Source organism: Staurois parvus, unplaced genomic scaffold, assembly GCF_062004578.1.
Source record: "Staurois parvus isolate SC_StPar_1 unplaced genomic scaffold, SC_StPar_1.0 ptg000132l, whole genome shotgun sequence".
NCBI classification, from domain to species: domain Eukaryota; kingdom Metazoa; phylum Chordata; class Amphibia; order Anura; family Ranidae; genus Staurois; species Staurois parvus.
In genome coordinates, this window is record NW_028317928.1 from 2,277,444 (window position 1) to 2,294,604 (window position 17,161).

The 17,161-nt window shown below is 39.7% G+C and overlaps 1 protein-coding gene across 3 annotated transcripts in view; it reads left to right on the plus strand.

Moving 5' to 3' along the window:
* Positions 1-11,190, plus strand: part of LOC149466144 (uncharacterized) — a 57,968-nt gene extending 46,778 nt beyond the window's left edge. For all 3 annotated transcript variants that reach the window (XM_089672882.1, XM_089672880.1, XM_089672881.1), the window contains one exon: positions 10,618-11,190. In XM_089672882.1, coding sequence (XP_089529008.1) covers positions 10,618-11,033 — 416 coding nt within the window. In that variant the 3' untranslated portion in view covers positions 11,034-11,190. The remainder of the gene's footprint in view (positions 1-10,617) is intronic.
* Positions 11,191-17,161: the final 5,971 nt, after the last annotated feature.

Consider the following 17,161-nt stretch of genomic DNA (forward strand, 5'->3'; position numbering starts at 1 on the left):
TGAAACGAGGGGAGTAGTGTATGCGATGAAATGCCCATGCAACCTTGTATACATTGGTAGAACTAAAAGAGCACTAAAAGAACGTATTAAGGAGCATGTGTACAACATTAACAGAGGATATAAATACCACTATGTCTCAGACCACTTCCGACAATGCCATAACCAAGATGCATCCAAATTACAATTCTGGGGAATAGAGAAGCACAATAGACATTGGAGAGGTGATAACCTGGTACGGGAGATAAGTAAAAAAGAATCCAAATGGATTTATGAAATGAAATGTATGGCCCCATATGGTTTGAACAAGGAATTTGATTTAACGTGTTTCATTAGCAATATGTAAAAAGAAGTTTTATTTAGCAGATATCAACTCCCATAGGGACTTTATAATAAATACTATTTTGTAAGCATTATATGGAGATATAGAAAGTACTCAATCACAACATAACATCGATACAGTACTGCTAAAGCACAGGTATTGGTTCCCATTATATATTAAATGAATAGGCATAGTGGAAGTTGTAGTGACACATGAATAGGGAAATTAATAAAGAAAGGAAATAGAAAAGGGTATTGGGTGTTAGGAGGCGCATATGAGGGCCTCTGATTACTTAGTGGGCGTTTGGATTTGTACCTTCGTGTACATTCTACTATTTTATTGTCATCTTTTATCTACATTTTATGTTTTTTTATATTATAAGTTTATGTAATTTTAATATTTCAGTACACTTATATGTGTGTGTGGCAATCCCTAGGCACACACATAGAATTATTTTATCTGGTAGGGATTACACATTTGCAATATGTTTTTATATTAGCACACATTTAAATAAAATATAGATTGTTTTTAATAGTTAGTATCATGCCATTCGGTTTTTGTATTATACCCATTCATTTGTGAAGCTGCGTGTGTCTCATGATCCTGGAAGCTGGTGTTATGTGACAATCTAGTCAGAATAGAGCATAATATATCTGTTACCTGTATTAATAACTCCTGATGTGTATTATACACATCAGAGATAAATAGGTGCACATAGACCATGGGAAAATGGCCGCGCCCAAGCGGACTACAAGAAAATGGCGCCGACTGTCTCTATATATAGAGAGCAGAGCGCAGTGACGTTGCATTATGATCCCCCTGATGAAGCCACGTGACCCTGTGGCGTAACGCGTAGGGGAGGGGCTCTGACGTCACGACGCCGCGGTGGACGAGCGGCGATAGCTACACAGGATTTTACAGACACGCCAGCTGTTTGCTGAACTGATGGAATAAAATGTGAGTGGCGTTTCCTTTATAATAAATGGGCTCTGGCCACACAAAGGATAAGGCACCATTTGTGGTTTCTGTTTTTTACATGGTACAATTGAGAGGAGAAGTACCAGCTTTACCATCCCCATAAATCCATTGAGGTCCCAGTGCGGAAGGAGGGAGACCTCTGGTGGCAATTAGGCAATCCAGCAGTGGATGGAGACACGCAGATAAAGCAAAGATTCCCACCTTGTCCAGTGAGGACAAAAAGTGTGTTTAGTCAGCTTGTCTGGCTGACAAGGAGGTGAGCGCACACCTATCCACAAAGCACAGGAGTGTGGCACTATATACCTCACTTATCACTGGAATATCTATAGAAGTGTAAAGAGGACTGTTATACATATTGGCAGAATCACATCTTTACACATTTCATGTTTATGTTGCACTTGTTTTGGAGCACTGTGTTTTCACGATATTATCATCACTATTATATACTATATATAGTTTGTGTTATTAATATGGAGCGCGGCACGTATATGTATATTTAGATACATATCACCATTTATGGTTTAGTTTTCAACACAGTTTATGAGCTATGTGTATAGTGCTGAAGCACCAGTAGTTAATTTATGGTTTAAAGTTAATACTTATTACGTTAAGGGAAGTATCTTGTTTTTGGCTCACGAGTTTAATTTATCACATTTTTGCACATTTCTTACGCTCACATACTTGTTAGAGACAAAATATGGAGATATTCTCGTATTTAGAAAACAGGGATATCAATATAGAAGATATCTTTAAGGGAGAAGAAAACACAGATATAAACATCAATACTATGTTTAGGAGAATTGGACACATTATGGAAAAGAAAATCAATGTATGGTGGGACTTAATAACTATGCAGAAATACATCAAAGAGAAAATGATACCTAGGAAATTGCGGTGGGATCTACCTATAGCGGATGGACTAGTAGGGGAAGAGGACACCCAAGAGTGGTTTAACTTTTTCAATGAAAAAGGTATGGAGACCCTGCAGTTTCTCATTAAAAGAAAACAGAAAAAAATGAGGATGATAGAGTCCAATCTGCAGGAAAATAAGGCAAAAATAGAGACATTTAAAGGACATCCTGAGTTCGCTAAGTATATGGATGAACTCAATAAATATGTCCAAAAGAAAGATTTGGAAAATAAAAATAAGAAAAAGAAAAAATATCAAAAAGTTATTCAGGATTACCAAACAAAAAAAGTGTTTAAATGGCAAACTAAACTCACACAAGGGGAAATCAGATCCACAGAATCCACACCAGTAAAAATGGGGGAAACATCACCCAATAACAAAAAAACATTGGAGTTTAAAACACCCCCTAACAGCAGGAATAAAGGAGAACAGAATGCACCTACACAACATCGTCCAGACCAAAGTGCACAAGGGTATAGGAAGCCCAATAACAAACAAAATTGGAAACCTAATTATAGAGGCCCACCCCAACAACCTCATTGGGGAGGTAGGCCATATTATAATAAAAACCAAGGTGGTTATCCACCAAGAGGACCACAGAATTATTACCCGCAGCCCAATTTTTACACCCAATACCCACCTAGACCTCAAAGACCCCAATACTACAATAAACCGATGGAGGAGAGATATGAGGTACCACAATACAATAGATTCTCACCATTAGCATCACAAACGCCAGAAACACCAATATATGACCCTTTTTTAGGATGGAACCAGTACCCACAAACAGAAAGGGGGGAAACAAGGGGAAAACCAAAAAAAGGGGGTGCAGAGGAGGAAGAAGGAAACAACAAAAAAAGAAGGAGAGATTGAAAGGGGAAGGGATATTTAATATTAGTGGAATCCCTCTCAAAAAAGAAGAGGTCTATGCGTTAGATAAGGGGCTCAAATTTGCACCTGCTAAAGGCATGAACAAATTTGATACTTACGTTAATGTACAGAAATTAATTAGGAATCTAAATCTCAAGAAATACTTTGCACAGCACCCTACTAATGTGATTGAATCTAATAAATCTACATATGAATACCACACTAGTCTGAAGAACAAATCAACTTTTAACCCCACGAATATAGATGGTAAATATATTAATGTTTTTAAGAACCTAGTGAGTAATGATTTAGAAAAATTGAACATTAAAAAGTATAAAGAAGATATACAATTACAGAAAGGTATAAAAAGTCTTAAGAAAAGGACAGATGTAGTGATCAGGCCAGCGGATAAGGGGGGAGGCATAGTGGTTATGTCAAAGAAACAATATGAAGACACTATGGAAGACATGATGGGGGACACCAATACTTATCAGAAATTGACTAGAAACCCCACGAAAGAGTATAAAAAAGAGCTGATCAAATTAGTAAAGTATGGAACTAAAAAAGGTGTATTAAACAGTAAAGAAGAAAAGTATCTAATACCCACTGTATGCAAATTGCCGGTTATATATTCAGTCCCCAAAATTCACAAGGATATCACCAAACCCCCAGGTCGGCCAATTATTAATGGCATAGATTCTATGACATCCAGACTAGGGGAGTACATCGACAGCTTCCTACAACCCTTAGTAGAGAATACACCAGCTTACTTAAAAGACACGAAGCATACCATCAAGTTAATACAGGAAGTACAGGCACACAATGATACGTTAATGAGTACAGCAGATATTTCCTCATTATATACAAACATTGATCACAGAGGAGCAATAGAAGCAATTAAGTGGGCCCTTAATAAATATTCGAGTATCCCTAATAAACACAAAAAATTCATCATCAAAAGTCTGAAATTTTGCTTACTCCACAACTATTTCTGGTACAAGAAGGAGTATTATTTACAAATCAGGGGTATAGCGATGGGAGCCAAATTCGCCCCTAGTGTGGCGAATTTGTACATGTCTAAATGGGAGGAGGAGACTGTCCACCAGCACCCCAGGAAGGAAATTAGACTGTACCGCAGATTTATTGATGACATTATCCTCATATGGGAGGGGAATAAAGAGTGTCTAGAATTGTTCTATAAAGAATTAAACAACTATAGAGACAATATTGATCTGAGCTGGACTATTAGTGATGATGCAATTAACTTCCTGGATATTACAATTAAGAAAGAAGGACAATCATTATATACAAAAAATTATTTTAAGACCACGGATCGGAATGCATATATACCCATTACTAGCTGCCATTATCAACCGTGGATTAAAAATATCCCGAAGGGCCAATTTATAAGGGTGAAAAGGAATTGCTGTAGAAAAGAGGACTACAAAGCGCAAAGTGAAGTACTAAGAAATAGATTTGTAGCGAAGGGATATGACCCAGTCACAATAGAAAAAGCAAGATATGAAGTGGGACAAATGAATAGAGACAATTTACTGATGGACAAGCCAAAAACTAATGGGGAAGAGTATAATATGCCCATAGTGTTGGATTTTCATAAACAATACAAAGCGATCCAGAGTATTATCTCCAAACATTGGGAGATATTAAAACTGGACAAACACCTTAAGCATATCATCCCCCCAAAACCGAAATTTGTATATAAAAAGGCTCCCAACTTAAGGGATATGCTGGTAAAAAATGTATTGGAACCACTCAAAAATTCTTCCTGCACTTTTTTCCAAGGTGAAGGGTTCTATGCATGCGGGAGGTGCTATGGATGTAAGAGAGTCGTAGCTAACCCGAGACGGAGATTCACATTTTCTAATACACACAATAACAAGGAATATAAAATTAAACAGTTTATGACTTGTGAAACGAGGGGAGTAGTGTATGCGATGAAATGCCCATGCAACCTTGTATACATTGGTAGAACTAAAAGAGCACTAAAAGAACGTATTAAGGAGCATGTGTACAACATTAACAGAGGATATAAATACCACTATGTCTCAGACCACTTCCGACAATGCCATAACCAAGATGCATCCAAATTACAATTCTGGGGAATAGAGAAGCACAATAGACATTGGAGAGGTGATAACCTGGTACGGGAGATAAGTAAAAAAGAATCCAAATGGATTTATGAAATGAAATGTATGGCCCCATATGGTTTGAACAAGGAATTTGATTTAACGTGTTTCATTAGCAATATGTAAAAAGAAGTTTTATTTAGCAGATATCAACTCCCATAGGGACTTTATAATAAATACTATTTTGTAAGCATTATATGGAGATATAGAAAGTACTCAATCACAACATAACATCGATACAGTACTGCTAAAGCACAGGTATTGGTTCCCATTATATATTAAATGAATAGGCATAGTGGAAGTTGTAGTGACACATGAATAGGGAAATTAATAAAGAAAGGAAATAGAAAAGGGTATTGGGTGTTAGGAGGCGCATATGAGGGCCTCTGATTACTTAGTGGGCGTTTGGATTTGTACCTTCGTGTACATTCTACTATTTTATTGTCATCTTTTATCTACATTTTATGTTTTTTTATATTATAAGTTTATGTAATTTTAATATTTCAGTACACTTATATGTGTGTGTGGCAATCCCTAGGCACACACATAGAATTATTTTATCTGGTAGGGATTACACATTTGCAATATGTTTTTATATTAGCACACATTTAAATAAAATATAGATTGTTTTTAATAGTTAGTATCATGCCATTCGGTTTTTGTATTATACCCATTCATTTGTGAAGCTGCGTGTGTCTCATGATCCTGGAAGCTGGTGTTATGTGACAATCTAGTCAGAATAGAGCATAATATATCTGTTACCTGTATTAATAACTCCTGATGTGTATTATACACATCAGAGATAAATAGGTGCACATAGACCATGGGAAAATGGCCGCGCCCAAGCGGACTACAAGAAAATGGCGCCGACTGTCTCTATATATAGAGAGCAGAGCGCAGTGACGTTGCATTATGATCCCCCTGATGAAGCCACGTGACCCTGTGGCGTAACGCGTAGGGGAGGGGCTCTGACGTCACGACGCCGCGGTGGACGAGCGGCGATAGCTACACAGGATTTTACAGACACGCCAGCTGTTTGCTGAACTGATGGAATAAAATGTGAGTGGCGTTTCCTTTATAATAAATGGGCTCTGGCCACACAAAGGATAAGGCACCATTTGTGGTTTCTGTTTTTTACATGGTACAATTGAGAGGAGAAGTACCAGCTTTACCATCCCCATAAATCCATTGAGGTCCCAGTGCGGAAGGAGGGAGACCTCTGGTGGCAATTAGGCAATCCAGCAGTGGATGGAGACACGCAGATAAAGCAAAGATTCCCACCTTGTCCAGTGAGGACAAAAAGTGTGTTTAGTCAGCTTGTCTGGCTGACAAGGAGGTGAGCGCACACCTATCCACAAAGCACAGGAGTGTGGCACTATATACCTCACTTATCACTGGAATATCTATAGAAGTGTAAAGAGGACTGTTATACATATTGGCAGAATCACATCTTTACACATTTCATGTTTATGTTGCACTTGTTTTGGAGCACTGTGTTTTCACGATATTATCATCACTATTATATACTATATATAGTTTGTGTTATTAATATGGAGCGCGGCATGTATATGTATATTTAGATACATATCACCATTTATAAACTAATTTTTTGAATGTTTGAATTTTCCGAAATGACAAAAAAAATACAACTTAAAAAAACTCGCCATGCCTCTTATGAAGTACGTCGGACGGTCTACTTTGCTAAAAGGGGTCATTTGGGGGATATCTGTACTGATCTGACATTCTTGGACCTCAAGAAATTAGATTGGCCGTCAGTACTCAGGATTGATCAATTTTCAGATCTATACCAAAGTTTGTGAACTCTATAACTTTCTACAAACTAAATAATACATCCTAATTTGGGTTATTTTCACCAAAGACATGTAGTAGAATACATCTTGGCCTAAATTTATGAAGAACAATTATTTATTTGCAAACTTTTATAACAGAAACAAAGAAAAACGTGTTTTTTTTTTTAACATTCTTGGTCTTTTTTTTGTTAATTTAGCAAAAAATAAAAATCCCAGTGGTGATTAAATACCACCAAAAGAAAGCTCTAGTTGTGTGAAGAAAATGATAAAATTTTACTTTGACAATTGTGTGATCATGCAACAGTGTATCCAAAGTGTGAGAGCTCTGAAACCCGAAAAATGACCTGGGCAGGAAGGGGTAAAAGTGCCCGGTATTGAAATGGTTAAATAGTACCACTTCACCGTGCTCAAACTCCCGTGCTTCACCCGTGTGTAAAGTGGCCACTCACCTTAAGAACAGACCTATACTCTCATACAGGTCTAACAGAGCTTGGTAATAAATTCTTTGTAGGTCTCTCCAATCCTGCTCCAAACTCTCCTCCTCTTCTCCAACCTATACTCCAACAAAATGGTCCTATAAATGAAAGGAAGCTTGCCATAGTGTGAACCAGTATAAAAACTTATTTTAATTAAAATAGAAACTGCACTCACATTTATTAAAACCCTTAACTGGGTAAACGATACATTAAAAATACAATGCTGTCATAGGAAGATCACAGCAGAACCGGCTCTGACTGACGTGTTGCGTCACTGATCATGTGACTTCCATCTGGGGACAGGGCCATCTCTTCATCTGTAATTCCTATGAATATTCCATAAGCTGAGTAGGCTGCCTTCTATGAGGTCCATCCTTGAACATGGAAGGCATACTTTACTTGGTGTGAGTCTTGAGCTTCCATCCTAGGAGTTTCCCCATGGCTCTGAACTAGCGTTTGGCTCTCAGCACTATAAAGGGTCAGATTTTTTACTTTTTTTTTTTTTGGCCTTGTTCCAGAATCCGTTGGCTTCTGTCTCCTTTTTTAGGACCTTTTGTAGAGAAGACTCTCATGTAGTTGCACACATCAGTTCGCTTGTGACTCTGAGATTTCAGTCTGTTTCCGAGATGCTTTAAAAGCCTTTACAGGTTACCACTTTAGATGTACAGAGGTCTGTACAAGTAGTCCTTTTGAATCTTCCTCCAGCTCTGCAACTGACAGCTCATACAGAGCTGGAAGAAGAGTTTCCTAAAGCCTGACATAGCACATCCAAATCCACTATTCACGGCGGGCGCAATGCTTTTGGAGGCTTCTGTAAAAAATAATAAATAAATTCATGTTTATTTCCCCCCAAAAGCATGTGCATTTATTTATTTTCAAAGGTGAACCTAGCCGATAAAAATAATAAACATGAATATCTCAGTATTAAGAGCAGGTTCCAGCAGCTGACTGCATTCAAGGCCAAGACCATCTATTTTCTTACAAGCAACTTGAAGCCTTAGTAAAGGGTGCCTTCCAGAACCCCAGAAATGCATTGGTTTGTCATTATGGGCCACCTTAACACCTGTCCACTCTGGTGGATACGTTTATTACACGTACGTTTAAAGGGGATGTAAACATTTTCATATACCCAGTGAAGTGATCGGCCTCAGGTGATACGCAGATGAAACAAATCCTACTACAGGAGTTGAACCTGTTTATCTGCAGTTTTCTCTTCTCTACATCCTTTTGAAAGTGCTAAATTTATAAAGCTTGTAGAGTTGTCAAAAAAGGGGATGGAGAGCTGAGCGAGGAGAGCTCTGAAAACTGAGAGCCTGAGCCAGCTGCTCCCTCCACAGCCCAGCGCTCCACTGAGTTCTGGGGGGCAGAGCAGACACCGCGGTGACCAATAGTCACCGCTCTCTGCTCAGCGTGGCTGTGAGAACTCAGCGATCAGCAGTCAGTCATGTGATCACTGCATTCTAACACTTAGAACTGGCGGGGGACAGATGGAGCATATACCATGTACCCAGTGAAGTGATCGACCTCAGGTGATACACAGATGAAACAAATCCTCCTACAGGAGTTGTACCTGTTTATCTGCAGCCTTCTCTTCTCTGCCTCCTTTTGAAAGTGCTAAATTTATAAAGCTTGTAGAGCTGTCAAAAAAGGGGGCGGAAAGTTGAGTGAGGAGAGCTCTGAAAAGTGATTTGAGGGAAGGGAACCCCCACCCCCTTCACACAGCTCACAGGAACAGAGCTGAAGCTGTCAATTTGGTGGAGCTCCCTCCCCGTCACCATTTTTCTCTTGGTGTCAGGAAAACTTGTCCGAAGTGATTCATGCTGATAGCAGGGAAATGAAGTGGCAGACTGAAATCACACTTATGGGTTTATTTTTACAGCTGGAGAGTCCAAATTCAGGCTCAATTCTGCTTAGTAACCAAATTTTGCACTCTCCAACTTTCGTAAATAAACCCCTTAGTGTTCTTAAAGTAGAACTATAGGCAAAACTTTTTTTTTTTTTCAATTTGGATAGAGCAAGGGAGGGTTTTAACTGCTGTCAGATTTTTTTCTTCACCATCTGTGTCCCATTGGGGAGAATTCCATTCACTTCACATCCCATAACCAAAGTAGGAAGTGAAAGGAAACCCCTGCAAATTAAGGGATTTCCTTGGGGACCCCCAGCTGACCAGAACCAGTGTCCCCATTGGAAAATTTCTCCTCTATTGCATTTCTGAGGACGGCCCAAAATTTTGTATTCTCTTTTACTTTTGCTTTCAATGATAATGGTAAACAGGACAAATAGAGAGGGGGAATCTCCTTAACAAGGGCACAGACAGCAATAAAAACTGACATGGGTTCTAATCCATCTCTACTCTATGCAAAAATAAAAAAATAACCCAAATTAGTTTATAACCAAAAATTATAATTTTTTAAAAATGTTTTTCCATATTTATTTTATGTTCTTATATTATTATTTATGTTTTTTTTACATACTGTCACCCTAGCAGTACAGTGTCACCATGGTGACACTGTACTACGTGTGGGGGATGATGCAGATTTTTTTTTTTTTTACACTGGTTGCTTTTACACCCATAAAGGCTGTAAAAGCAATAATTTCTCCTTCTCTCTGGCTGCATTCTTGCAGCCATTGAGAAATACTGTGTGAGCTGTGATTGGTCACAGCTTGTCACATGGTACAAGGCTGTTGTGAATAGCCCTGTACCATGTGATCTCTGTGATCATTCACAGATTTCACACGTAGTAAGCAATGATGTCAGAAGTGACATCTTGCTTACTACTCTTCATGTGATCACTGACTGGCCAATCAGTGATCACATGATCGGGACCTTGCACAGAGGTCCCGTACGACAATCGGTGTTCCACTGTGTCTGGAGGACACAGCGGGCACCGGATCGCGGTGCTGCGTACTCCCAGGGAGCGGGCACAAGCAGCGGGCAGGGAGGCCGTTTAGAAATGGCCACCCGACCCTGCACTGCCACTGTCCGGCCGGACGGGAGGTGGTTAAGTCAAGGCAACCAATTCATTTGCATGGGCTGTCAATGTAATAACAGACAAAAAGAGCATCTGTACTTTTTTTTTTTCTCATTTACCCTCATTTCTTTTAGATGGCCAATACAGACTGCAAAACGAGGAAAATTTTCCCACTACATCAAAGCTCCATCCAGTGTCATCGACAGAAAAGCCTTTTTTGTGTTCGGAATGCGGGAAATGCTTCCATCGAAAATACGGTCTTACAGTACACCAGAGGATTCACACGGGGGAGAAGCCTTTTGCGTGTTTGGAGTGCGGCAAGTGTTTCTCTGATAAATCCAATCTTAACGAACATAAAAGAATTCACTCCGATGAGGAGTCCTTTTCATGTTCTAAATGTGGAAGGCGGTTTCCTAATTGGCGGATTTTAGCCTCACATGAGAGGGCTCATTCAGGTAAAAACATAAACCAATGTACTAAATGTGGGCGCATTTTTTCAAGGAAACTGTATCTTAAAAGACATGAAATGAGAGGCTGCAGCATGGGCTGAACTGTGTCAAACATTTGTAGATGCAGCCAAGAACTGTACATGAGCCAGCATATCTGTCCAGGAACTGGATGCAACAATGGTGGCTTATTTATTTATTTTTTTTATAAAGGTGTTTGTTTTTTTTAAATACCATTGAACATTAAAACAAGCTTCTGCATGGACTTGTTTATTTCAAATACACTCACACAGCGGCCTCATCCCACTGCACCCTACTGAACCCAGTAATAATTCAGGTAGTTGAACTACGATAGTGACTTTTAGTATGACTCTTTACAATGCTAATGCAGGTCAGTACCAGATTTGAATTGGGTTTCGACCCGCAGTTATCCACCGAACCCACAATTTTTTAAAACCTATTTAGGCATACTTGGCTAATGTAGAGTTGTTTGTACCGCCTCCATTCCAAAAAAGTTGGGACGCTGTGTAAACTCTACATAAAAATAGAATGCAATGATCCGCAAATCTCATAAACCCAGGTTTTATTCACAATAGAAAATAGAAAACATATCAAATGTTTAACCCCTTGTAAAGGATAGGAGGGTGTAATTCCACTTTAAGGCTCTCAGCAAATCGGCCTCTACAAATTCAGCAGTGCCTAAAAAATGGAGAGCAACTGAGCATGTGCAGAGCAGGGTGAGACCGCGTATTGCTGGATTTTAACCACTTGTCCTCCAGAGGATTCCCCCCCCCCCCCTTCCTGACCAGGCCATTTTTTGCAATACGGCGCTGCGTTACTTTAACCCCCCTGGCAGTATTCCTGAGTGTAGTTCGGGGTAAACTTTCAGCATCACAAGTAGTATCCCCGAGTAACACTCGGGAATACCCTGCAGCGTTGCTCCGGGATCTCTTTAGCACTTACCTTGTCCTGCGCTCCCACGATGTCCCTTCTGCAGGGTCCCCGGCACTGTCCTCCGGCTGATGCCGGCATCTGTCTTCTGGGTTCTGTTCCCTGCGATGTCGGGATGTACGGGGATGGAACCGGCGGGAAATTTAAAAATGTGAAAAAGTGTCATTCACTAAATACACTAAAATCACATAGTAAAACATTCCTGTATCAAACCATTTCACATACATTTTGTCCCGAGTGCTTTGTCCTGTGCTCTGCCTGAATTTTTACTGTTCTTTCTGCCTGGAAACTGAGAAACGTCCATGGCGTCCAAAAAGCGTCCCTTTAGGTCAAAAGCGGTTTTAGACCAGCTAGAGAACAGTGATAGTAAATTAGAACCACTTGCAGAATTGAGTGATAATGATTCGTGGGGGAAATTCGTCATCAGACACTAAAAACTATTTTGCGACTTTGCTCAGCGATGTGCGAACTTGGCGTTCTATTTCAAATTTCAGTGTTTTTGGTTTGATTATATTATTGAATTAAATTTATTATTATTATATTATTATTTTTTATGATTATTAAATTATAATTTATGATTTCGTTTTTTAAATTTTACCATACCTGGGATGTTTACTAGACTCTTAGTATAAAAAATGATATAGCGAGCGCTACAAACAGGAATGTGTAAGCAGCTAGAACACCAAAAAAGGCAACCAACCAACCTTATAGTAATCAATAAAAAGAGAGGGATAGGTGCAGCGCTTAAATCAGAATACAAAAGGAGTACTCTATAAGATATATATGCATATAAATCTCAATGATCAAAACAATTTGAAAGTAGATGCAAATGTGATACAATGGTGAACAGTGCGCTAATCCATGGAATATGTTAAAGCACACATAAAGTCCTCATCCCAGATTTACTAGACTCTTGTTCGGACAGATTTCAGTGAGTTATTCCTAAAAATTACAGGCCTACAATAAAAAAAAAATACATATTTCCATGCAAAAAAGTTACCGCTTTGAGCACAGAAATACTGACATAATCAGACCGCTAGGGAGGCTATCTGACAATTGCGCAGTCGCATCCTTTTTTTCTCCACAATTAGAGCTTTCTTTCGGTGGTACTTGATTGCCTGTGCGGTTTTTATTTTTTGTGCTATAAACAAAAAAAAAGACAATTTTGAGAAAAAAATATTTTTGACTTTTTGCTATAAAATATGTCCAGTAAAAAAATATAAAAAAAAACAAATTTCATTATAAATTTAGGCCAAAATGTATTCTGCTCCGTGTCTTTGCTAAAAAAAAAAATCCCAATACATGTAAATTAATTGGTTTATGTGAAAGTTATAGCGTTTACAAATGGCGGTATAGATACTGGGGTTTTCTTTTTCATGTCATGGTAACCTTTGGGAGAGGGACCTTACACATGGGAACTAGCGGGAAGCCCTGCTGCAAAGCGTAGCTTTTCTAGGAACACGTGGCCACCATTTTTGGGGTTCCCAGTTGGGGTACTGAATTCAGAACATAGTTACATAGTTAATCTGGCTGAAAAAAGACAAAAGTCCATCCAGTTCAACCATAAGAAAAAAAAACATGAACTCTGATTAGAGGACTCTTCCTTTCTTGAGAGGTATGACATCGGCAGCCCAAAGTCGCTTAGTTAGAATGAACAGAGCTGTTGTGTAGTTCAATGTCTGCAATGAACTGAGCAAGACTGACCTGTTAACTCTGTACTTGTACTTCAGTAAATGTTCATTATGTTCAGTTGTTAAATGCCAGGCCTGGAGTTCTTTAACCCCTTGGCTCCGACGTCACACAAATATGCGGCCTCACAGAACCGGGCTTTTTTCCGTGGGGCCGCATATTTGCATACCTGTCTTTGTGCTGGGAGCGGTCCGCATGGTGGACTCCCAGCACAAAGAACAGGGTGTCACTGAGAGCACCAGGTCCAGTTCTAACGATCGGGACCCAGAACTCCCGATTTCAGGTCACACGATCACTGTGATAGCCTCTGACTGGCTATCACAGTGATCAGTCACTGTACAGCCCAGCCCCCTTGTTTTTCTTTTTTCTCTCTATGAATAGAGGAGAGAAATATATTGTACTCCTGGCATGGGGGGTGGGGGAATGTTTTTAAAAAAAGAAAAAATATTTAGATCAAGGTTTGGTCTAGTTCAGTGTCAGGGTAAGTGTTTTGGGTAAAAAAAAAACCAAAAATACAAAAAACAAAATGCGCACTATTGTTTCTGGGCTGTACTACGGGTACAAACAACAAATAACATACATATATATGGTATTTCTGCGATCGTCAATAGCTGGAAAATTTATTTTTGGTTGTTCTTTGGTGGTAGGTTACGGTAGTAACAAGAAGCACAAAGCTAAATGAAGAAAAAATATTTTTTTTCACTATTCTGGGCCAGTTTTCCCTTGATAATGAAACAAAAACAGGAGATATCCATTACCATTTACCACCAAATGAAATCCCAATTTGTCCTGGAAAAAACACGGTATAATCCACCCGGATGTGCAAAGTAGTTGTGATATGTACAGTTTTACTAACACAGGTCAAGGTTGCAAAATTGTGCTTAGGCATTAAGATTTTTTACCCTTAGGTGTGAAAGAGTTAAAGGGGTGCATTAAGGTACATGACGTATCCAAAAGGAACAGGGCCTGTAACATCAAAGGGGATGAAGAGAAGAGGTAAGGGAGCCAACCATAAAAAAAAAAGTTATAATCCTACACCCACAGTTGATCCAGAGGAAGGCAAAAAAAACAGCAAAGCATGATACAATTTGCTCCTGCAGGGACAAAAATTCCTTCCTGATCCCCCGAGAGGAAATCGGATATTCCCTGGATCAACTTTTGACAGGAAAATGTCTAACATGCTGTTGCTATAGGTAACCAGGACTGGTGGGAATGCTATAGCAGCCATCCAGCGGGAAGGTAGTACTGGGCATGGGTGATAGTGTCCCCTGGTAGTGAGGGGGTTGGTGGTCTGACCCCCTGCCTAGCGTTTGGTGCCCTACACACATCCAGGACTAATATTACAGCACAGGGAACCTATGGTCCTAGCTGGACATACTACGAGAGAGAAGTAGATCCTCAAAGAGTTTATGCTGTTCTAAATTGTGGCTGTGAGTGAGGTGGCAAGTTATGGGTGAGCTGGTGGAGCGGGAAACTTGCTCCGTGATGTCCCCTTTAAAATGCTGCATTCAGGAAGGAAGCTGTACAGTGTCACGGGAAGAGTGCTTCTTGTATTACATGTATCTGTGGAAGGTGAACAGCTTGCTTCTAAGTCTGGGGTGCTGCCTTAATGCTGCTACTCTCATGACCTTGGCCCCAACCTGTTTCCTGGGCATTGGCGAGCGTGTTTGCGAAGGGTCCTCTCTTAGAGCGAAGTAGAACTCATGCACAGCCTGCTCATTCCATACATACTAGGGGAGTACAACTGAGGGAATCATTGTTGGAGAAGGATCTGGGGGGGTCAATGTTGGAGAAGGATCTGGGGGGTCAATGGTGGAGAAGGATCTGGGGGGTCAATGGTGGAGAAGGATATGGGGGGTCAATGGTGGAGAAGGATATGGGGGGTCAATGGTGGAGAAGGATCTGGGGGGTCAATGGTGAAGGATATGGGGGGGTCCATGGTGGAGAAGGATCTGGGGGGGTCAATGGTGGAGAAGGATCTGGGGGGGTCCATGGTGGAGAAGGATCTGGGGGGGTCCATGGTGAAGGATCTGGGGGAATCAATGGTGGAGAAGGATCTGGGGGTTCTGGTAGATCACTAGCCTAATAATGGCATGCAATGCCAAGCTGTGGGTTCTAAAGCAAGCAAAATCCTATCTTGTATTAGGAGAGGTATAGACTTCAGAGAGAGATATCATTTTCCCCGGTACAAATCATTAGTAAGACCTCATCTGGAATATTCAGTTCAGTTTTGGGCACCAATTCACAAAAAGAACATTGGGGAACTGGAGAAAGTACAGAGAAGGGCAACCAAACTGATACGAGGCATGGAGGAGCTCAGCTATGAGGAAAGATTAGAGGAACTGAATTTATTCTCTCTTGAGAATAAATAATATTTGGCGGTCTAACTAATCAATATTTTTGAATGTCAAAGCGGTACATTGTTTTGCATGGAAATTTGTTGTTTTATATTGTAGGCCTGTAATTCTTAGGAATAACTCACTTAAATCTGTCCAAACAAGAGTCTAGTAAACATTCCGGGTATGATAAAGTTTGAAACGCGAAATCATAAATTATAATATTATTTTTTATAATTATTTACTATAATACATTTAATTCAATAATATAATCAAACCAAAAACACTAAAATTTGAAATATAGCGCCAAGTTCACACATCACTGAGCTCAGGCGCAGAATCGTATTCAGTGTCTGATGACGAATTTCCCCCACGAATCATTATCACTCAATTCTGCAAGTGGTTCTGATTTACAATCGCTGTTCTCTAGCCGGTCTAAAACCGCTTTTGGCCTAAAGGGATGCTTTTTGGACGCCATGGACTTTTCTCAGTTTCCAGGCAGAAAGAACAGTAAAAATGCAGGCAGGGCACAGGACAAAGCACTCGGGACAAAATGTATGTGAAATGGGTTGATACAGTAATGTTATACTAACAGATTACAATGTATTGTGTGTATGATCACCATGTATAATACGTAAGGGGGGATATGATCACCATGTATAATACATAAGGGGGGATATGATCTCCATGTATAATACATAAGGGGGGATATGATCTCCATGTATAATACATAAGGGGGGATATGATCTCCATGTATAATACATAAGGGGGGATATGATCTCCATGTATAATACATAAGGGGGGATATGATCTCCATGTATAATACATAAGAGGGGATATGATCACCATGTATAATACATAAGGGGGGGATATGATCTCCATGTATAATACATAAGGGGGGATATGATCTCCATGTATAATACATAAGGGGGGATATGATCACCATGTATAATACATAAGAGGGATATGATCTCCATGTATAATACATAAGGGGGGGTATGATCTCCATGTATAATACATAAGGGGGGATATGATCACCATGTATAATACATAAGGGGGGATATGATCACCATGTATAATACATAAGGGGGGATATGATCTCCATGTATAATACATAAGGGGGGGATATGATCTCCATGTATAATACATAAGGGGGGATATGATCTCCATGTATAATACATAAGGGGGGATATGATCTCCATGTATAATACATAAGAGGGGATATGATCACCATGTATAATACATAAGGGGGGGAT